The 22228-nt window shown below is 43.6% G+C and overlaps 1 protein-coding gene across 3 annotated transcripts in view; it reads left to right on the top strand.

The window, feature by feature from the left end:
* The window catches only part of ABCC3 (ATP binding cassette subfamily C member 3), a 78029-nt gene that overhangs the window by 23779 nt on the left and 32022 nt on the right, over positions 1 to 22228 (top strand). For all 3 annotated transcript variants that reach the window (XM_083727938.1, XM_083727939.1, XM_083727937.1), the window contains 8 exons: positions 264 to 440; positions 5626 to 5751; positions 7203 to 7340; positions 9258 to 9383; positions 10419 to 10480; positions 13508 to 13639; positions 18003 to 18221; positions 19840 to 20017. In XM_083727938.1, coding sequence (XP_083584064.1) covers positions 318 to 440; positions 5626 to 5751; positions 7203 to 7340; positions 9258 to 9383; positions 10419 to 10480; positions 13508 to 13639; positions 18003 to 18221; positions 19840 to 20017 — 1104 coding nt within the window. In that variant the 5' untranslated portion in view covers positions 264 to 317. The remainder of the gene's footprint in view (positions 1 to 263; positions 441 to 5625; positions 5752 to 7202; positions 7341 to 9257; positions 9384 to 10418; positions 10481 to 13507; positions 13640 to 18002; positions 18222 to 19839; positions 20018 to 22228) is intronic.

Here is a 22228-nt window from a genome sequence, read left to right as displayed (position 1 = left end):
GGCAGGAGGTTATCAGGTGTGTCAGGGCTGAGATGAAAGAGTGCATTGTGTTGCATTAGAGAATGTGGGCTGATATGGTGAATTGTTGCATTATGGTACAAGTAGGCTCAGAGGGCGTTAAGTGCTTGGATATTTGGCTTTGCATTTCCTTCTGGGGGGGGGGGACATGTCAGAGTCACTCGGCTCTTTGCTGGTTTGTGATAGAGGCTTGGAGCAGTCAATATCCCTGTTGTGTTCACTAATGCTTTCCCTATCCTTTCCAGGATCCCAACCTTACGCTGCACACTGACAGCCCAGACCTAACACCATGTTTCCAGATGACTGTTGTGGCGTGGGTCCCGTGCTTCTATCTTTGGTGCATCTTGCCCTTATATCTCCTTTATCTAAAATGCAACAACCGAGGCTACATTGTACTGTCTGTGCTGAGCAGGTTTAAAACGGTAAGATGCGGCGCGCGTGCACACACACACACACACTGACTGCACATAAGGGCAGAGTTTTGTGCCTAATGAGAGAAAATGGCTGGGGGGGGGGACTTAATCATATGCCCTCTGTTCAAAATGTCACGAAATAACATGATTGTGATAATCTGCAAATTACCCTTGTACTGTCAGATAAATTTTTGAAGCATGGAATTTGGCTTTACGAAAAAGATAGACGTACTGCTCTGATGCAGCCTTCCTCAAACTTGGGTCCCCTGATGTTCTTGAACTACAGCTCCCATCATCCCTGACCACTAGCCATTCTGGCTAGGAATGATGGGAGTTGTAGTCCAACAACATCTAGGGACCCAAAGGTGAGGAATGCAGTTTTTTGTGTGTTTTTTTTAAAACAAAAGGAACATAAGAAGCTGCCTCATACCTATTAGACTCTTGGTCCCTCTAGATGGGTACTGTTGACACAGGGTTTCAGGCAGGAGCATTTCCTACAGCTGCCAGGAATTGAACCTGCAAAGCTTGTGCTCTACCACTGAGCTAAAGCCCTTCCAAAAGCATGAGCAGACCTTTCCAAAGGTTCTGGGTGGGGCTGGGAGAAAAAGGGGGAAGAGCTTCTGCCTCTTGCGTAGTTAGCTAGACTCCTTATTTTCTGAGTTCTGGTCTCCCAGACTCTGCACACTTACTAGTTCTTTAGAAAGCCTTCCTCCTTTCACTCTACATTCCCATCTGTAAGCACGTCATGTGGTGAGGTGGAAACACCCTTCCAAGCTGGTATCACTGGATGGGGCAGCATGGCAGCAAAGTCAGGGCTGTACACATATACCAGTGGGAGCACTGCATTGGCAGCAGCCACTGCACTCCCCACTGCACTCTCACTGACCTGACCTTGCTGCCGCCGCCTAACCCCATCCAGGGAAGCAGCAGCAACACTGTTGTCGGGAGGGTAGCTCTGCTGCACCGCACATTCCGTTACTGCATTTCATCACTCTGTGCAGCTATCCGTTTTTGCTGCTAAAGACCTTTTTCCACTTTTGGAAACAATCGTTTGGATGATTAAGTGACAGGCATGCATTTTTAATTGGATTTTAATCTCAGCTGTCCTCTGGGGGGTGGGGAGAGTTCTGTTTTGGTGGCGTTGTTGCTAATAATTAAGAAAATCTCTTGACCCAAGTGTTACTTTTGTTTTCACGTGATTTGACAGGGTTATAAATTCAAGAGAAGGAGGAATCTATTCAATTTATTAGATGGATGCAGCCCATCACTTATTGAAGTCAACAGCCAAATCTCTATAGATTTTTAAAGCTGTACTGAAACAATGTGCTTCCAGCTCACAGCAAATTTAACATCTCATGACTTCCCTTAAGCAATCCACAAAGAGCACCATCTGACCATGTTGATTTGCAGCAGGTGATATTTGAACATTGTGAACACGTGAAACCGCTGTGCCTCCATTCACTTTAGATGTGCCCTTCAACTCAAGAGAATAAAAGCATACAGCCCTCCAAGAAGTGGCAACAATTAAAAGAAATTCATGAAATGATGGGTTGTTACAAAGATTTAACCTCACTGCCATTTGCCACTTCTAAATAAATGCTCTGGTACCAAAGCCAGGATATGTGCTAAGCTCCTAAGCCAGCAGAAGATTTAAAGTTCACAGAGTGATGTACGTTTGCGAGGGGAGAGTTTGGCCTTTTGTTGTCATAAGCAATACCAAGCACTGGCACCCTGACTGTGTAGTTTCCTTCCCTTGTGTTGGAGGGCACATCCCGGGTGAATGGCAGCACAAATAGTTTCCTTCGTACTGCAAGCAGATAGAACATCACACCACTGTCATTGATATGGGACTTGCAAAAATATTGCGCAAAAAGTGCAATAGCAAACCATCTGCCCTGTGATTTTCCTGGTGCAAGCATGTCCCCAGTCATTGCTCACATGTCTGGAAATGTACATGTAGTTGCCTCTGCATGGGATATTGGTACTCTAAGACAAGCTTGTGAATAGCCAATTGCCAGTAGGCTGTGGCAAGTACGAATCACCTCTGGCTGAGCAGCAAGAAAGCATATGCTTGCAAACTGAAATAAAAACCTGTGCATTTTTTTTCTGCACTTAGGCAGGAAGAAGCAGATGCACAAATATAAGGTGGGGGACATCTAGATTGCCATTAGTACATGTGAAAAGGATCTAGGGGTCTTAGTGGACCAGAAGCTTAACTTGAGTCAAAAGTGTGATGCAGCAGCAAAAAAAGCTAATGCTATTCTAGGCTGCAGTATAGTGGCCAGATGAAGGGAAGTAATAGTCCCATTCTATTCTGCCTTGGTTAGACCACATCTGGAATACTGTGTCCAGTTCTGGGCACCACGATTTAAGGAGGATGGTGACAAGCTGGAACGTGTGCAGAGGAGGGAAACCAAGGGGATCAAGGGTCTGGAAACCAAGCCTTATGAGGAACAGTTGAAGGAGCTGGGTATGTTTAGCTAGAAAAAGAGGAGACTGAAAGGAGACAGATAGCCATCTTCAACCATCTAAAGGGCTGTCACATGAAGGATGGAGCAAGATTGTTTTCTCTTGCTCTAGAGCAGGGGTCTGCAACCTTTAAGACAAAAAGAGCCACTTGGACCCGTTTCCAAAAAAACAACAACAACTGGGAGCCGCAAAAACATTGCAACATTTAAAACAAATATAACACTGTATATATTGTTTCTTGCCTTAATGCTGTATATACAGGATCGTGCAGTCAGCTGTCAATCTCAAGAAAAAAGGACAAATAGCTAATTAAAATATTTAATTTACAACCAGTAAATTAAATACCACTTCAAAACAGTGACCAGTGTATATGGCCCCTTTCAATGCAGCCTGCTTACAAAGGCGGGAAAGACCAGCAATAAGCTGTTGCATAACGTTCCCCAAGGAAAGTGTTAGCTATTCACCAAACTTCCCCCTGCTTAGTTTAAAAAGGGGCTTCAGGCAACTAACTCCCACGTGGAATTTCCTATAGTAAGATGGCGGCCGCCTCAGAAGACCACATGGGCAGATAAGATGGCTGCTGGGACGATCCGGTTACCCAGCAACAGCACAGCTGTTTCCGACGCTTTTGAAAGCAGCCGGCAAAGCAAGCGTTTGAGCGCCGAAGCCACCTAACCCCCACAACTAGAATGCTGCGCATGTGACCAAATGGCGAGGACTTACTTTGCTAGAGACAAGCCCCGACACTACCACAAGCCTCCCTCTCTTCGCACCGCCCAGCCTCCCAAGAAAAAAAACCCACCTCAAACAGTCACAAAGCACAAATTCCACGCGACCGCAACTTGCTATGCCCAATAATCAATGCCCCAAAATGCCATAGAAAATTAATCAGGGCCCCAGTGTACCATAAATCATAATCAGTGGCTGATGTAAATAATAATTAATAATGAGGCATTCGTCATTATAAAAATACCTTTTTATTATTCATTTGTTTGACCCCTCAGAATTACTCCTCCTCATAGAAATAAAATTAACAAGTTACCTTTTTTTGAGTGTGTGTTCTTCACTCCCCTTCAAAACAGTGACCAGTGTATACGGCCCCTTTCAATGCAGCCTGCTTTCCCCAAGGAAAGAACAATTCACCAAACTTCCCCCTGCTTAAGTTTAAAAAGGGGCTTCAGGCAACTAACTCCTCCGCCTCCTCCCCTCGCCTCCTCCCCTCGCCTCGCCTCCTCCCCTCGCCTCGCCTCCTCCCCTTGCCTCGCCTCCTCCCCTCGCCTCCACTCCTCGCCTCCTCCCCTCGCCCCCTCGCCTCCGCCGCTCGCTTCCTCCCCTCGCCTCCTCCCCTCGCCTCCTCCCCTCGCCTCCGCTCCTCGCCTCCTCCCATCGCCTCCTCCCCTCGCCTCCGCTCCTCGCCTCCTCCCCTCGCCTCCTCCCCTCGCCTCCACTCCTCGCCTCCTCCCCTCGCCTCCTCCCCTCGCCTCCTCCCCTCGCCTCCGCCGCTCGCTTCCTCCCCTCGCCTCCTCCCCTCGCCTCCGCTCCTCGCCTCCTCCCCTCGCCTCCTCCCCTCGCCTCCACTCCTCGCCTCCTCCCCACGCCTCCTCCCCTCGCCTCCTCCCCTCGCTTCCTCCCCTCGCCTCCTCCCCTCTCCTCCTCCCCTCGCCTCCTCCCCTCGCCTCCGCTCCTCGCCTCCTCCCCTCGCCTCCTCCCCTCGCCTCCGCTCCTCGCCTCCTCCCATCGCCTCCTCCCCTCGCCTCCTCCCCTCGCCTCCGCTCCTCGCCTCCTCCCCTCGCCTCCGCTCCTCGCCTCCTCCCATCGCCTCCTCCCCGGAGCCGCAGCAAAGGCTTTAAAGAGCCACATGCGGCTCTGGAGCCGCAGGTTGCCGACCCCCGCTCTAGAGGGTAGGGCATGAACCCCGCCCATCTGTCTGAGTTTCCCCAGCCACTCTGGGCGGCTTCCAACAAAATATTAAAATACAATAGTGCATCAAACATTAAAAGCTTCCCTAAACAGGGCTGCCTTCAGATGTCTTCTAAATGTCATATAGTTGTTTATTCCTTTGACATCTGGTGGGAGGGTGTTCCACAGGGCGGGTGCCACTACCAAGAAGGCCCTCTGCCTGGTTCTCTGTAACTTGGCTTCTCGCAGTGAGGGGACCGCCAGAAGGCCCTTGGTGCTGGACCTCAGTATCCGGGTGGAACAATGGGGGTGGAGACGCTCCTTCAGATATACTGGACAGAGGCCATTTAGGGCTTTAATGGTCAGCACCAACACTTTGAAATGTGCCCGGAAACATACTTCCTAGTTACAAGAAAAGAGATTCCGACTAAACACCCAGAAGAACTTTCTGACAGTTATTTGACTGTGGAACAGACTCCCATGAGAGGTGGTGAAGTCTCCTTCACTGGAGGTTTTTAAGCAGAGGTTGAATGGTCATCTGTCATGGGTGCTTCAGTTGAGCTTCCTGCATTGTAGGGGGTTGGACTAGATGGCCCTTGCGGATCTCTTCCAACTCTGTAATTCTTTCTCCTCTTCAGGCCATCAATATTGTACAAACAACTGCCATGTGTAGGTGTGGGCAGGCAGGGACTAGTAATTTTTATGGCTAACCTGCAAGGCTGCTTTCAGAACATGCTGCAGTATAAATGCTCTTTGAATACATACATTGACTGAATACATTGCTACTCTTGCAGATGAATTTATTTTCTCTCTCTTTCTTTTGAAGGTCTTTGCTTTTGTTCTCTGGTGTGTTTGCTGGGCCAATCTCTTCTACGCTTTCCATGGAATTGTTCAGAGCAGAACCCCAGCACCCGTATATTTTGTTACACCCTTACTTGTTGGCATCACAATGGTCAGTATGCCTTTCTGTTGATGTTATTGATTGCATGGGGGTCAATGTTGATGCTGAAACGTGATGTGAATTAAGTTTCTTATATCAGGCATGGCTGCCTCTTAGAATCCCAGAGATGGCTGTGGAATTGACTGTTTGGTTATCAGCAGCAAATTTAGTGGAGAGAATGATGGCAATTATTATGGGAAAACATAGGAAGCTGCCTTACACTGAGCCAGGCCATAGGTCCCTCTAGCTTAGTACTGTCTACACTGACTGGCAGCAACTCTCCAGAGTTTCAGAAAGGAGTCTTTTCCAGCCTTATCTTGTGGTATCTGAGGTTGAATCAGGGACCTTCTGTATTCAAAGCAAATTCTCTGTCACTGAGCTAAGGCCTTGACATAGAGGAGGGAGACAGAACTTTGACAGAAGGTAGAAGATGTGCGTTGCAAATTGCTTTTGCCATTCTTCATCCTCTTATTTATCTGTGGAGTCCTCAGGGCTACTGTTATATGACAATATGTCATATTATCTTGGATTGTACAAGATCAGCAGTTCTGAAACAGCAGCCAAATTCTGAACAAAATAATGCTTTGGATGATAATAAGAAGCAATCATACCCTTAAAGTGTATAATTTTTCCATCTAGTTAATACTGTCTATTTCTCTTCCCGTTTTAAAAGTCAGCATTGGAGAATTTTGCATATAAGCAAAGGAGGAAGGGACATTTTTACTGTTCTGCACTGCACAAAGTTTTTCCTTGCCTTTGTGGCAAGAAAGCAAATAATATTTTCAGTGAGCCTCTATGAAATCTAAAGGTTGTATGATGGAAACGAACATGAAAACACAAATGTGGGATATCTGAGTTAAAAGGCAATAGCCATGTCTTCCTGGACGAGAAAAAAAAACAAGCTGTTTCCTTATTTATATATACACACACACACACACACACACACACACACACACACAGTAATTATGCTGTTATCTAGTTCTAAAGCAAAGCGCTTTTTCTTTTGGTGGGGAGAGGGAACGGAACTATGGCCATATTCATGCCATACATTTAAAGCACTATTATGCCACTTTAAACAGTCATTGCTTCCACCAAGGATTCCTGGGAGCTGTAGTTCATTAAGGATGGTGAGAGTTGTTAGGACAGCCCTATTCTTTTCACAGAGCTACAGTTTTCAGAGTGGTTTAACAGTCAATCCCCCTTCACAGAGGACTCTGGAAATTGTAGCTCTGTGAAAGGAATAGAGGCCACCAGTCAACTCTCAGCATCTTTATTATTTGAGTGTTTAAAGTGGTACCGTAGTGCTTTTAATGAATGGTGTGCATGAGACCAATGGAAGCAGAAGAACAAACAAACCAACAGCAGTGTTTCAGATCCAGGCTTTTAAACCAAGCTAAGAGATAAGGAGGCATTCATTCATTCACAGCTGTAATCCATGTGTTCCACCTTTACTTTCTCTGCAGCTGTTAGCCATGTTGCTCATCCAGTATGAGAGGCTTCATGGAGTTCAGTCCTCAGGAGTTCTCATCATCTTCTGGTTCTTGTGTGTGCTGTGTGCTGTGAGCCCTTTACGGTCCAAGATAATTGGTACTGCAGCTCAGGTAAATGGGATATGTCTATGATATTCAGAATGTATACATTTATGACATGTTTTCCCAAAATTAGTATTTAGGGAGGGAGATGGCTTGACACTCTGTGGGGAGAGGTAGATCTAATGGGAGTTAAGGGTGGAGCAGCTTGTGTTACTTTCTGCTGCCTGCCTCTTCCGAAACACCAAGACTGGGACATTCATAGGGTGTTAAATACAAATAAAGGTAAGCTAATGCACTGTGAATGTGAGTGGAGGCTATGGGGACACTGCACTGCAGAGAGGAGTGTTTCCTCTTCTCAGAGAAAAGGAAGGAAAGTCAAGCTCCTCTGTAAAGGCAGGAAGATAGGGAGGTCTCACGTCTTATGTGTCTTTGAAAGGAGATACTGGAATGAAAATCGGTGTGTTCAGATTTTATTTCTGTGTTTATTTCTTTAGTGACCTATATCCCACTTTTCCTTACAAAGTGAACTCAAAGCAGCTCACTTAATGAAAAACAATGCAATGCATTAAATAAATACAGTATCATCACCGCCACCAAAATCAAACACCACAAACAAAACATCATCAATCATTTGAGGTAACGAAGCTAGAGCAACAAAATCTAGGGAAGCTAATCTTCTAAAAGCCTTCTGAAACAGCCGTGTTTTGGCCAACTGCCTGAAATAATAAAGTATCAAAGCCTGGCAAACCTCCTTAAGGAAGGCATTCCATAAAGTGGGTTTAACTGCTAAAATGGGCATGGTCTTAGTGGCTGTCTGCCATATCTCATTCAGCAGTGCCACTTGGAACAAGGCCTCAGACGTTGAATGAAGCATGCAGGATGGAACATAATGGGAGAAGGCAGTACTTAAGGAATCCAAGTCCCAAGCCATTTAGGTCTTTAACAATCAAAATCAGCACCTTGCATTTTGTCCAGCAGTGAATCAGAAAATAGTTCAAATCCAACAAGGTGGGAGTCATATATCTAGAATGTCTATGACAACCTTGACCACTCTACTGTCCTCCAAATGTTTGGACTACAGCATCTGTCAACCCCCTGCCCCTCTCTGGCTGGGGCTGATGGGAGCTGTAGATTTAAGGGTGCCTGCAGACGTGGCAGAATATTACATTAGTTTTCCTGATTTTAATGTTGGTACTCCTGTCCCATTTTCTATTGTTCCTTTCACCTGTTAGGGAGCTGTGACTTTTTGACTAATATACTGGCACGTCGTGTTAAATTTCATTCACACCAGTGGCCATGGTGTGACACCGTGAATGTCATTGGACAATGTTGCTGCTCCCCCACCTTTTCCAAACGTGAAACAATCAACTGGTTGATGGGTGCTTGGGAAAAATTGGGCAAGGGGCTTTGCAAACCCCACGCTTGGCACCTGGGAAGCACTTGACATCAGGTGCAGGGCAGGTGACCATGGCTTGGATGAAATGGCCTTGCAGGCCAAATGGGGAGGCCTTGAGGCCTTGAGGCTCAGATTTCTAGCCCAGAAGGCAAGATCTTCCATACTTCATCACAAAGGAAGAGGGTGGGGATTGCAGTTGATTCCAGTGGGAAACAGCTATGGCACCAGAGCAAGACTTATTATCACACAAGATCCTAAATAGTTTTATTAGGCTTTGCATTTAATAGTCACCTGAAATATTAAATATTTGTTTTTAATAAAAATATTTTATTACTCTAATGGTCTTTTTCCTCATCAATGTCCTAGGGAGACAGCATCAGTGTTTCACCCCATGAGTTGATTAAATAATGTGTTTTTTCCCCTCAAGGGGTGCATATACATACAGTACTATATTTGTCTGTTGTTTTACTCAAGTTCTCCTTTGACCTCATTAACTTTCCCCCTGTCATTAACCATTTAACCTTTCCCCGTGCCTTTAGTGAAGAACACTTTCCTTGTGTATTGATTCAAAATCTTGTGTCTCTCCCTAGAACCCGATGGAAGACAGATTTCGGATTATCACATTTTATCTATATTTGGCACTGATCCTTGTAGAGTTGGTTCTTTCATGTCTTAAAGAAAAGCCTCCATTTTTCTCTCCGGTTAACTTAGACCCTGTAAGTAAGTCCTTCTTACAGTGACTGTCTTCCATAGTTTTTCATGAGCTGTGATCAGCAACCAAGCTAATTTAAGAATGTGTGTCCACATCCTCTGATTTTCCTGGAAGGTGTCTTGGAACAAACCAGGTGTACCCTACATCTCACCTTAAGTTTCTCTGATTAGGGTTCTGCCTCTGGACTATATGTTTAAGGAAAGTATTTACCTTAGACATCAACAACTGTAGGCTGCATGTACCAAATCCAGCCCCATAACGACCTGCTCCCTATCCACAACCCAGAAGCAGGCATGGTGTGAGTTTGGACTCGCTGGTAGCCTATTTTGAAGATGCCATGTGTCAGAAGGCTGTACTTAATGAGGTGCTAATTTATGTGTGGTGTTCTTTGCTAAAAGGGCATTGTGGAGGGAGAGGGCAGAAATTGGGACAGCAGCCTGGTGAAGTAGTTGATTTTTGATGGTGGTGGGATTTTGGGATGTTTGTCCCTTTGTGTGACAATTAGTAGCTGGCTGTGTGTGAAAGAATGGCCCAATCGTACCTTATTTTCATATGGCCTGGAAGCTGACTGTGGATTCTGCAGTAAGAGAAAAGCTTTTCCTTCCATTCTGCCACAACCTAGTCTTAATAAAGTCTGCTGGCAGCAGGACAGAGAGGCTTTCTTTTGTCTTGCCTCCTGTCTTCTCTCCCCCCCCCCCCCCGGCCTGGCTGCTCCATCAAGAAAGATCCCCTGTGTTTGCTATCTGGTAATAGCTAAAACACACATCCACTCCTTGCTTTTATGTCTGCTATTAGCAGGATTTGTTGAGATCAGATTGTGAAATCCAGCCATAGCCCTTCAAACACTGCTCAGAGCTGGGGGAAGGTGGTGGGAAGGAGGAAATTGGCAGGAGTTCCAGCACATCCTTAATATATGCATCCCATGATATATCTCCAAATGGTTTTGAATGCATGGTAGTCTTTGGCTACAAAAGCTTTCGCTAAAATATTGGATTTAAAAAAACAAAAACAAATTCATGTCTTCAACTTTTTATTGTAGAATCCCTGTCCAGAGTTAAATTCTGGTTTCCTTTCGAAGATCACATTTTGGTGGTTTACAAGGTAAGCATTACTGAGCTCTCGTTGATATGCTCTATTTTGCTGAAAGCAATATTGAAGTGGCATCCGTACAAGAGATTCTCCTTGTGCTCTTGGTTGCCTAGCTACATTCCTATACATTACAGCATTCATTCATGCTCTTCCCTCTACCCCACACCCAGATGTTTTGTGCTTATTAGAGTAGAGGTTAACAAAAGTACTCAACAAATTCCTGAGCTTTAGAAGTATATTTACTTCTAAATATATTTCGTTTGCACAATGGGCTGGTTGGTGGATCTCGGGATTCTGGCAGAAAACGAAGTACTGTAGTTGCAGCAAGCCTCAAGTCTGCCCATCCCTGGTGTAGATCACCTTTCAGAACTGAGGTGCAGGAAGTGTGAGACAGCAGCTAAGTTCACAGATGGGAAAATGGAGTGCTGTGTGCTTAATTACAGGTTGGGAAATGCTGGCTAACACTGTGAACAACTTGCACAGTGATGTTTGAATTGGCAATTAAGGTTCAGGTTTCATTTCCTGTTGGAATCATATTTTATAGGGTGTTTTTTATTATTCTTACTGTGCAGCAGGAAAAGAAAATTGAGTCTCGTGTGTAACATGATGAAACAAATCTTTGTCAACCTTCAACTCTCCAAAAAATGTCTTTTTTTTAAAGACATTTTCCCCCTCTCCAAAGAAGAGGGAAATTAGTTTAATAAGCCATACTTTGTGCAAGGTTGAAGAGGGTTATTTTGCAATTTAGCGGGGGGAATCTAAGCTTTTATCTTCAAGGTTCTCTTTGCAATTAGAGGACAACAATAGTTGTTGTTAAAAAAAAAACAGGGCTGAGAATAGAGTTCTGAGAGGCAATTTGCACATTTTCATTCATAAGTCTATTCGATCTGATTTCCACATTAATCTGTGATTTAAAAAAGAAAAAAAACTGTACAAAAATTGTATTTAAATACAGGTGACTCTCAACTTATGTGGAGGTTACGTTCCAGGGATAGCGTTTAAAGGCAAAAGTGTATCATCAAAACACATTGGTGGATGGGATGGTGAAAGTCTTTCACCCCAGAAACCCACCCACTTTCTGTCCCTTTAAAAACAAAACAAAAGTCAAGCGTGTTTACTGTATGGGCTGAGTAATAAAGTCTGGGCTACAAAAGAAAGAAACAAAAATGAAAGTTATTGCCATAGTAAAGTAAAGTATATTGGTGTCATTGGTTTGTCAAGTGTAGTTCCAGATGTGCCACGCCTGTGATGATGGCTGCTTTTTAAAGCCAAAAACCATTTTACATAAGTGCAAAATCTTAATGATAATTACTTTCCAGTTTGTGTATTAATTCAGGAGATGCATATTAGGTCGGCTCACTTTTAACAAGGCAGACCAAATTGAATTCTCCCTAGTTCTGAACCTAGCAGCCTATTCATTGTGCCACATCGTCCCATAGAGATTCCCACTTAGAAACTGAATAAAAGACTTTCCACCTAGCAACAGGAGGCTCAGCTGCCTCCTTTGCTGCAAATGGCAAATGCATGGATGAAATACTAAGGCCTCAAGGAAAATAGTTAATATCCTGAGACTTCCAAGCGTTAGCAATTCTGTTTGCCGAGGTTGGATAGTTGTTTGATGTCAACTTAAAATGCCACTTTCCTACCAAGATTTAAATCATTTTGTCCTAGTTTTTCCACTTAAAGAGAGATGGGTGAACTTGTAGCATTTGTAGTCAGTTCCCAAATTCAGTTGAGTTTCTGTAGGAGGACAAGAGGTCAACAGAGAGCTATTTAACATCCCTGACAGCAGCAGTTACATTGACGTCAGTAGTGATCTTGTTGCCATGTCGGAAAAGCAGGAGCGGGGAGCCAGAAAAAAAAATGCATTTAAGGTTGGCTACGGTCAAGGTTCAACCACTAAACCCCCTTATGTTTGTGGATATCATCACTGTAATAATTGAAAGTATGTGAACAGAGTTGTATGTGAACAGAACCTCTTGTTTGCCAATACTTTGGTAATGTATTATGCCAAAGATTAGACAGGATTTTGAGGGTGCCCAAGGTGATGGCAAAGCACAGCAGACATTTATGGTGGGATAATACTGGAGGCATCAAGGAAGTGCTAAAAAGTGTGATGAAGTTGAAGTTCTGGTACCAGACATACAATATTTGCATAGTGAAACTGCTTTGAAAATGTGCTAACCTCATCTTGTGCACTTACCATCTTTGCTCCCAGATTGAACTCAGGGAAAACCTTGTGTTTTGGTTTGAATCAGAAAACCAAAGCACAGCACTGACTGGCTAGTGTTTGTGTCAATCATGAAGCAAAACCCCTCCTTTTGGTGCTGATTAGTTATGCCTTGTGACAGCCACAATGCCACCTCCTCTGCTTCTCAGAGCACTTTTAAAGGGTGTTGAGCAAAAATACAAGCAAGGTGTTGGTGTGGATGGGGGTGGGCAGAGACAGAAAAACAAAGTAGACTGCCTGCTTGAAGGATTGTGGGAGGAGGGCAGGACACTGGTGCATCCAGAGGCTATATGTGTGTCATTACTGAGGTGAACATTGGAGAGTGGATGGGAAGCAGAGCTCACCCCTTAGTAGAAAAACTTGGTCTTACTCATCTTTGATCACTCCTTTGTACTTGACTTGCAGTCAGACCAAAAATTCATTTTATGTTAAACACATGGCCATTGCTGCAAACAGCAAATATGTATTTATTTCCCACCTCCCTACCTGTTACTTCCAGAACAGTTTACCTGTATCCACAACATTGCACATGTCCCCTGTCCCCACCCCACTGATAGCAGCATGTGATATGGAGCAGGGAAATGTACAACAGCTTCTGCCATCCAGTAGCTGGGTAATTTGTGTAGAAGATGCCTGGATGCCTAGTGTAGAAGAAGGAGGAATTAAATGTGTGTGTACTCACATGCACTGTCTGTAGAGGTCTTTGCACATTACGCATAACACTGCAGTACTCTCTTGAGAAAGTTTGAATTGTGTGTCCAAACTGATTACCAACGTCCTTTCTTTCTTCTTTTTTTTTAACAATACAGTATGGCAATCCAGGGATATAAGAAGCCTCTTGAAGATAAAGATTTATGGTCTCTGAATGCGGATGATAAATCTGAACTGATAGTACAGAAGCTGCAGAAAGAGTGGGATAAACAAAATCAAGAAGTGCAACAGTAAGTCACTCTTAGGCTTCCTTTTGTGCATAAACTCTTGCTTTTTAACGGTGCTTTAGAAAATCACCAAAATTGTGTGCCATCGTAATGTGTCCAAAAAAATATATATTGCAGCCTACATAAATGATAACTGTGTAAAATGCATAATTAAGCTAATGTGCATATGTTAAGCTAATATGCATGTGTTTGCTTGTTTTGCATAATTTGGTAGGCTTTTTGCTTGTTTTGCATAATTTGGTAGGCTTTGGTAGGCAAGGATCCTCAAGGCACTGGAACTGTATCTCAGAACAACCAGTAATCAACCCCCATTCAAGTGTCACATTTTACTTGCATTTTCTATCACACTTTCAAGATTATCTTAATAATAATAAAAACTATAACTTTTCTGTGGGGGAGGGGTGAGGAAAAAAGTGTGTCCAGGCCCCCAGGACCTTGTGTGGGAGCTGGAGTTGAGCAAATGAGCTGGACCGTAGGGAGCTGTTGACCCAGCAAGAGATTAGAGGAGAACTGGAAGGGATGATGATGATGATATAGACGACAACAACAACTTTTATTTATATCCTGCCCTCCCTGGCCGAAGTCGGGCTTAGGGCGGCTAACATCAGATATATACGGTAACATTAGTATAAAATCAAACAATAATTAAATTACCTCCTAAAAACAGGTCAATATCCTTGTTGCCAGCTTCCTCCCTCTTCCTCTTCCTCTGCTGGGTGATTGTTTACAGTGGGATCTCCCTTTTCTGGAGTTTACCCTTGTTCATTCCTGTGCCAGCTCCAGATTTCCCATTGGATCTGCTGCTGCTTTTGCTCTTGAGACCCAGGTAGTGACGATGGAGAACTGGGGATGAAGATGCGGCTTGGGATGCGGTCGGAGGGATTATCAGGCTGCCTTGGGACTAATGTGGGTTCTTCCAGCTCCTCAGTTGTGCTGCTGTTCCCCACAAGGTGTTCCATGTCTCTTTCTCAGAAGACATATCTCACTGGCTCTGGGTTGTGTGGGATCCCTTTGGAAAGCTGAGGTTCTCAGAACAAACCCACACTTGCATGGAATGGTTGTGGTGAATGCGGTGTGGCATGGATGCTATCAGCTTATGGCACTGCTGAGGTGTTATGGAAGACCAGGAAGCTTCAATAGCAGCCTTCAGCTCTTCTACATTGCTCGGTCTCATGTCTCTCATCTTTCTCTTGGCAATGCTCCATAGATTCTCTATGGGGTTCAGGTCAGGCAGGCTTGCTGGCCAATCAAGCACAGTAATCCCATGGGCATTGAACCAGGTTTTGATACTTTTGGCAGTGTAGGCAGGTGACATTACTGAAATAAATGAACTTTTCCACAGTATTCTAATTTTTCGAGTTTCACTTGTATAATAAAGAGCAATGCAAAAGAGAGAGAGAGAGAGAGAGAGAGAGAGAGAGAGCAGGAATTGTCAGTGTACACATCATTTTCCATCAGAAAGTTTCAATGATCTGGTCTGCTCATAGGAGCCAAAAAAGTTATTTTAGTGTAGCCTTCCATTGAACCAAGAAGAAACAGATGGTACAGACCAAAGCATGTTAGCTGAGCATCTCTCAGTGACATCTAATTCCATACTAACCATCTGGCACACTGCAAAGGAGTTCTGTATTCTCATTTACATGTGTGTATGCCTTGTCATATGTGTATGCCTCATGTGTATGTGTATGCCTCATGTCATATGTGTATGCCTCATTTACATGTGTGTGTGCCTTGTCATATGGGACGCGGGTGGCGCTGTGGGTAAAACCTCAGTGCCTAGGACTTGCCGATCGTATGGTCGGCGGTTCGAATCCCCGCGGTGGGGTGAGCTCCCGTCATTCGGTCCCAGCTCCTGCCCACCTAGCAGTTCGAAAGCACCCTTAAGTGCAAGTAGATAAATAGGTACCGCTTTATAGCAGGAAGGTAAACAGCGTTTCCGTGTGCTGCGCTGGCTCGCCAGAGCAGCTTTGTCATGCTGGCCACGTGACCCGGAAGTGTCTCCAGACAGCGCTGGCTCCCGGCCTCTTAAGTGAGATGGGCGCCCAACCCTAGAGTCGGACACGACTGGCCCGTATGAGCAGGGGTACGTTTACCTTTACCTTTATGCCTTGTCATGCTTCCGTATCATTCTTTGGATTTCAATTGAAATTGTAACTCTTGCCCTCTCTGATTCAGCCTCTATATTTTGGAAAGTTGTTTGTTCACTGTGAATTGGACACCTCTTAAGATATCATAACTTATTTTTGCATGTGGTTCCTGAGATCAATGTGCAGCTTTTTGTCTGTTTTTGGATACAATGAAGATGGACGACTGAACCTTTCAAAACTGCACTGTTTTTAACCACTGATTTCAAAACTGTGCTGATTTTGTTTCTTAGAAATTCTGAGCCATGCTGGTATGAGGCTGCTAGTGTTAAAATGCAGAAAGCTACTTTCTGTTTTAAATCTAAACTAGGTCACATACTACAAACACTTCTTAGCAGAGTGATGATGACTTATCTGTTATATGGTTACAGACCAATAAAAGGGGATGCAAACAGGATAACTATAATAAAAATACTGATATTCACAGAGGGGCCAAAAGGGAGCTCCTGCTTTACCATCTGGCTCTTAATTTATATTTTAGATAGGAAGAATTTAGCTACATTTTCAGTAATGTAAGAAGAGGAATCATTTAAACAAGAGATAGCCTTATTTCAGTGGGTCTTCTGGGTAAAGGTACAATCAGCTTCTTTCTGGGCTTATTATACAAATTGTCATATAGAGATTAAAATGACCCACAAGTTTTGTCTCTCTGATCCCACAGGGACAAATACCTTCATTATGTGAAATGTTCTTAAACTTGCCTGTATGCAAAGCGGAAGGCAGAACATTAATAAAATAAGAACACTGAGGATAAATGCTCTCTATATCTGTAAATAGCAGAGTGTCTGAGGTTTTATCTTATCCGGAGAGATAACTGGTATGCTGAATCACTCAGCTGTGTATGGCTCAAGAACCATCACATGCATACCTGATAAGACACACAGTACAGTTCCTTCCACCTCAGAATGCATGTTGTGTACATAGTGGATCATTTGTTTGAAATCACCCCTATACCAGCTCTCTCTTTATTGTGAGCATACCAGGGGGGTAGAGAGAAGATCAGGTCGCTGTTGATGTTTTGTCGTGATTTAAGCTAAGTTAAGGATCAGTTTCCCCAATCACATGAAGGGGTTCAATTTGCATTCAAGTAAACAGGAACAGGAGTCCCTGTGGGCCTTTCCCTATTCAACAGGAGGAAGGGCAGGGACTGAGAGGTGTGTGGTGTGGGACTGGAGCATGCACTCCCTTCCCCACGCTTTGAGCTTTCATGTGTTTGGGCAAATACCTGACTTCCATTAATTTGTGCCCTTGTCTTGAAATGCCACTGGAATAGCGGTTTGGTTGGGCGCAAAATCGGTGAAAGGATAGTCAAAACTGTTATAAAGTTATAGGCTGTTAGACATAAAACAATTGAGGTAAAAATACTGGAAGATGCATGGCGAAACCATAGCTGTAGTGGTAACAGGGCTTTTTGATTCATAAAATACTAAACTAGTAGGTTTTATCCAACCTCAAATGAGACCTATTGAAATCAATGGACCTAAATTACTTGTGTGAATTGATTTCAATTGGTCTCTTCTGAGTAAAGCTATCACCCATTAGTTTTATTTCTTGAAAGACCATAAAACCAAAAAAAGTTGATGTTTGAAATGTGGCTGCTTTCCAAAGCAAGTATGTCATCATCATCACCATCACCACCCCCACCATCATCACCATCATTTTGCTGAACAGGAAAGGGAAATTATCAGGTGCCGAAGGCTGTATTTGCCTCAGCCAAAGCTTTAGACTACAGCTTTTTATTTAAGTAAGCTAAACTAATTTAATCTTAATCATTCCTCCATGAACTGGCCAGTCTTCACTCAAATCAATTGATCTGATAGGTTGATGTGGAAGTTTCTGCCCCTGAATACACCAAGCAGGGGGACTGCAGTAGTAATATCTCATACAACTAATTTGCGAATCAGGTTCCAAATGTGCTGCCTTATGTCACTATAATTTAAATATGCAGCTTTAAAATAGTTATTAAATAAAGTACCGATTTTAACACAGACAGTACTTTAAACAGAGGTCCCTTTTTTTCATGGGGGAAACTGCTCCCTGCTCTTGGCTACTAAAATGTCCCTGCTCTTGGCTACTAAAATGTCTTACAAACATATCTTAGCAGTTCTCACAGAAGCAAGACATTTGAAGCCCAAAGGCTGCTATTATTTAAGAGAGTCAACATTCCTAACAAACCCTCCACTTTTTCAGCTGACTTTAACAATGTCTTTTTGTTCCCCTAGGAAAAAAGATATATCCTATACAAAAAGCTCGAACCAAATAGAGAACCATGTTGGTGATGGCCTTGAGGAAACAGAAATCCTGATAAGTAGTAACACAAAGCAGAAAGAACCATCTTTTCTCAAAGCCTTACTCAGGACCTTTGGCCCATACTTCTTAATCGGCTCCTTCTTTAAATTAATTCAAGATCTGTTGTCTTTCGTCAACCCCAAGTTGCTAGGGTGAGTTCCGCATTCAAATACATTTCACATGATCCATTAGCACAGTGTTTCCGAAATTTGGGTCTCCAGCTTTTTTTTTAACTACGACTCCCATCATCCCTAGCTAACAGAACCAGTGGTCAGGGATGATGGAAATGGTAGTCCAAAAATAGCTGGAAACCCTACTTTGGGAAACCTTGCATTAGTGAGTAGCTAGAGAAAAGGTAATAGTTTTAAGGGTGTTTAATGCTTTCTGCAGGGACGCAGGTGGCGCTGTGGGTTAAAGCCTCAGCGCCTAGGACTTGCCGATTGAAAGGTTGGCGGTTTGAATCCCTGCGGCGGGGTGCGCTCCCGCTGCTCGGTCCCAGCGCCTGCCAACCTAGCAGTTCAAAAGCACCTCCGGGTGCAAGTAGATAAATAGGGACCGCTTACCAGCGGGAAGGTAAACGGCGTTTCCGTGTGCGGCTCTGGCTCGCCAGAGCAGCGATGTCACGCTGGCCACGTGACCCGGAAGTGTCTCCGGACAACGCTGGCCCCTGGCCTCTTGAGTGAGATGGGCGCACAACCCCAGAGTCTGTCAAGACTGGCCCGTACGGGCAGGGGTACCTTTACCTTTACCTTTAATGCTTTCTGCAAGCTTTTGGGGTTTTCCCATTTACTGCACTCCATTCCCTGCATGTCGCAGGACACGTATTTTATCCTGTGCTGAGTCCTTGCCTATGTGCATAGCAGATGTGGAGAATGGCAGGGGAGAATGGCAGTCTGATAGGGAAAGGCTGTCTATGAGGAAATACATAATGGGTTTTCATGTGTTAACTAGTTTTGCATAAGAACACCAAGTGGGAAACAAGGAAGGCTTTCATTTAGACATATCGCTAACATGACTAAATGGTGTAGTATCTCCTCCATGCACCATATTTTTTTCCAGTTCACACTTGCATGTCTACATGGTAAAGAATCCCATTTTGAACTGCAACACACAAAAGTTCATCTATGTGTGTTGATTGGCAGATGCAAAGATTACATGTGTACATGCTTTCCAGTCAGGTTTAATCCTCAGCATCTCCAGGTAGTGGCTGTGCAGAAGAAGAGGGCAGGGGGTGATGCTAAAAAAACAGTATAGAAGACAGGAAAGTGGCCAGACTATCTTTGTGGCAGACTAGCAGAGAGCTTTGTGAGAAGGCACAATTTTCCCATCACCACTCGAGGCAGTTGCTTCATTTTGCCTCATGATACAGCTGGCCTTATTTTACTATGTACTATGTAGCTGTAACTTGCTTCAGCTTTTCAGCCCCTCTACACACTATGCTGGCACAGTGAATTCCAGGTATGCCATTTGACCAACACACAACACCAATCAACATACAGGTGTCTGCCCGCCCCTCCCCTATTTTCCACAATATTTTTTATTTTAGATTTTTTAAATTGGATTGCTGTAGAAAAATGAAGTGGATATAACAATTAATAAGATGTTTGAGGTGGTCTTATGCCTTCTAGGCATGTGCCCAGAAGAATGGTTTGAATTATTGGTGCTGCTACTTTGCTGTGGGTAAGAATCAGTAGTGTGTTGTGCTTTGCCCCACTAATCTCATTGTTTCTTCCCCTTGTTGTCTATTTGTTTCCTCTGCTCCTTAAACAGTCTGTTAATTGGCTTCATTAAGAATAAAAGTGCTCCCTTATGGTGGGGATACCTGACTGCAGCTTTGATGTTTTCCTCTGCTGTGCTTCAGACGATAATCCTTCACCAGCATTTCCAGTACTGCTTTGTTACTGGGATGAGACTGAGAACGGGCATCATCGGGATGATCTACAGAAAGGTAGAAGCAGGCTAATGTTTTTGCAAGCACAGGCAGTGAATATGAACAAGAGATTTTGCTTGAGGGTGCAGAAAGAAAGCACCGTATTTTCTTAATGTTGTAAAAAGGAGGAGCCAATAGGACTTGGCAGTGCACAGAATATGAGGAGTGAAAGAGAGGGAGGATTCAAATGCACAATCCCTGGACTGTGCACTGCATGCAATGGCAGGAAAAGACTTATATCAACTGTCTCTAATCCTCCACATACACATTCCATGTTTCTTCTCAGTGTTCTGGCATTTGCAGTTTATTCATAAATGCTTCTGTTGCCACTTGCAACATTAAATCTTAAAGAATTAAGGATTTTTAATCTAGCTCTCAGCCCAGCTTTGACCACCACCCCCCAGTCCAGAACTGTCCTTTTATCTGCATTTCCATAATTCTGGCATCATTACTTAATCCTGCCCTTTTTCTTAGTTGGCTCTCATCAACCAGTGCTTGGGTGGCTGACATCTCAAGAACAATCCTGCAACTATTCAACTATCCCCCCCGCCCCCCCCACTTGACATCTCCTTCAAAGACTTGGGCTCCCTTCACACGCACACATTCAGCCATGTGGAAGCAAGCTCAGATGTGGCTGCAGTCTTTGCATGTGAGATTACCAGAGGCATGCGGGTGAGGTTTAATGTGTGGGTCTTTCCCACCCATTAATTGCTTTCCTTCCAGCATAGTGCCAGCTGGATGGAAAAGATCCACACGGATATGTAGGATTTTGTATAAATTGGTGTGCTTGTGAAGGACTCCCTAATATTATGTTAGCAAGTAGAATGAATATAAACCCATATTCTTTGGGGGTTTGTAACTAGATAATTAGGACCATCCTAACCATGTTCGCCACAGTTTTGTTATTTTTGAATGTAACCCAAATTGCCCTTGGTATTGCCCAACACAGGCCTGCTTTTGTGCAGGAAAACACATTTTGCTACCTCCTCAACACCAGATACACCATGCTGAGTTTTTATGGTACTAGCCTGATAGATGTGCCATACTGTCTTGCTTTTTTTATTAATCAGATTTGCTTAAAAGCGATTGTGTAAAAGCTAAACAAATTTGTGGCAGCTGAAAATCATTCTTGAAAGAATAGTTCTTCAACTGGTAACACTAACCATTGCACACATGTAAAAAGTGGATTTGATGCTTGGTGTATGACATACTGTGTACATTTAGCTCTTGTGCATCATGTGTTTGCATTCTTGGTACCCCAGCTACAGCTGCTTGTGAAATCCTCACAAATACTTCTCCTCCATACCAAAATATTTTAATTATTCCTCTGTTTTGCAAGTTCCCCAAGTCATTTGTATAAACAGGATATATAAAAAAAGACTGTATTTGAGTTTGCTTATATTTGCATGCTCAAATGAGTGTAGTAGTGGTTGGAACAATTTTATATCTTTAGTTATTAATGAGTGAATACAATGCATAATGGAAGTCCAGCCCACCCCACCCTCTGTGAGTACCAAGTTTTGACATATCTTTGTTTGTGGAAAAATCTTGCATGTGGAAAATCTTACATGATGAGCCACTACGCAGAACAGCTGCCAGAGGGAGGGTCTTAGACTGGCAGACCCAAGCTCACTTACAAGGAAGTAAGACCCAATGGACACAGTAAAGTCTTACTTGCTAGTGAACATTCATAAGATAGTGTTGTTAAAGTAGCTTCTATATAATGGTTGTCGTAACATGAACTGATCCTTAATATACATTTCCTGAAGAGCTTTCTTTCAATTCAAAACTCTTAATATGGAAGGTATGCATGTGGCAATCTTTTCCTATTGTTTATTCCTTTTGGACTAAAGTCTTTAGCAAGACACAGCTGATTGCTAACCAAATTATTGCCTTAGATCCAAAAATTGCTTTATTACTTGTTTATGAGGGAGAGGCACAGGATCTTACCCAAAGAGACCTCATGAGGGCTGCAAGACATACTATAGCGAAGTGTGGGAGGTCTTTAAATACAAGAGCCATGGTTTATGGAACTCTGGGACGTGATGCTCTTGGAAAAAGTAACTAACAAATTGCAGGAACAAAGAAGTAATAAAAAGTCAGGCAGCTTTAATTCACCTGTATTCTGCCAAAACGCAACAAGGATACAGGCATCCCATGGGGATCTTTGGAAATACAGTTTTTGTTTGATAACAGGAATGGTTTGTATAGAATATGTGCTTCTACTGC

The sequence above is a fragment of the Podarcis gaigeae genome (assembly GCF_964106915.1).
Source record: "Podarcis gaigeae genome assembly, chromosome: 2".
Taxonomy (NCBI): Eukaryota; Metazoa; Chordata; class Lepidosauria; order Squamata; family Lacertidae; genus Podarcis; species Podarcis gaigeae.
The sequence above is the reverse complement of the archived record's forward strand: the minus strand, read 5'-3'. Positions and strand labels throughout refer to the sequence as shown.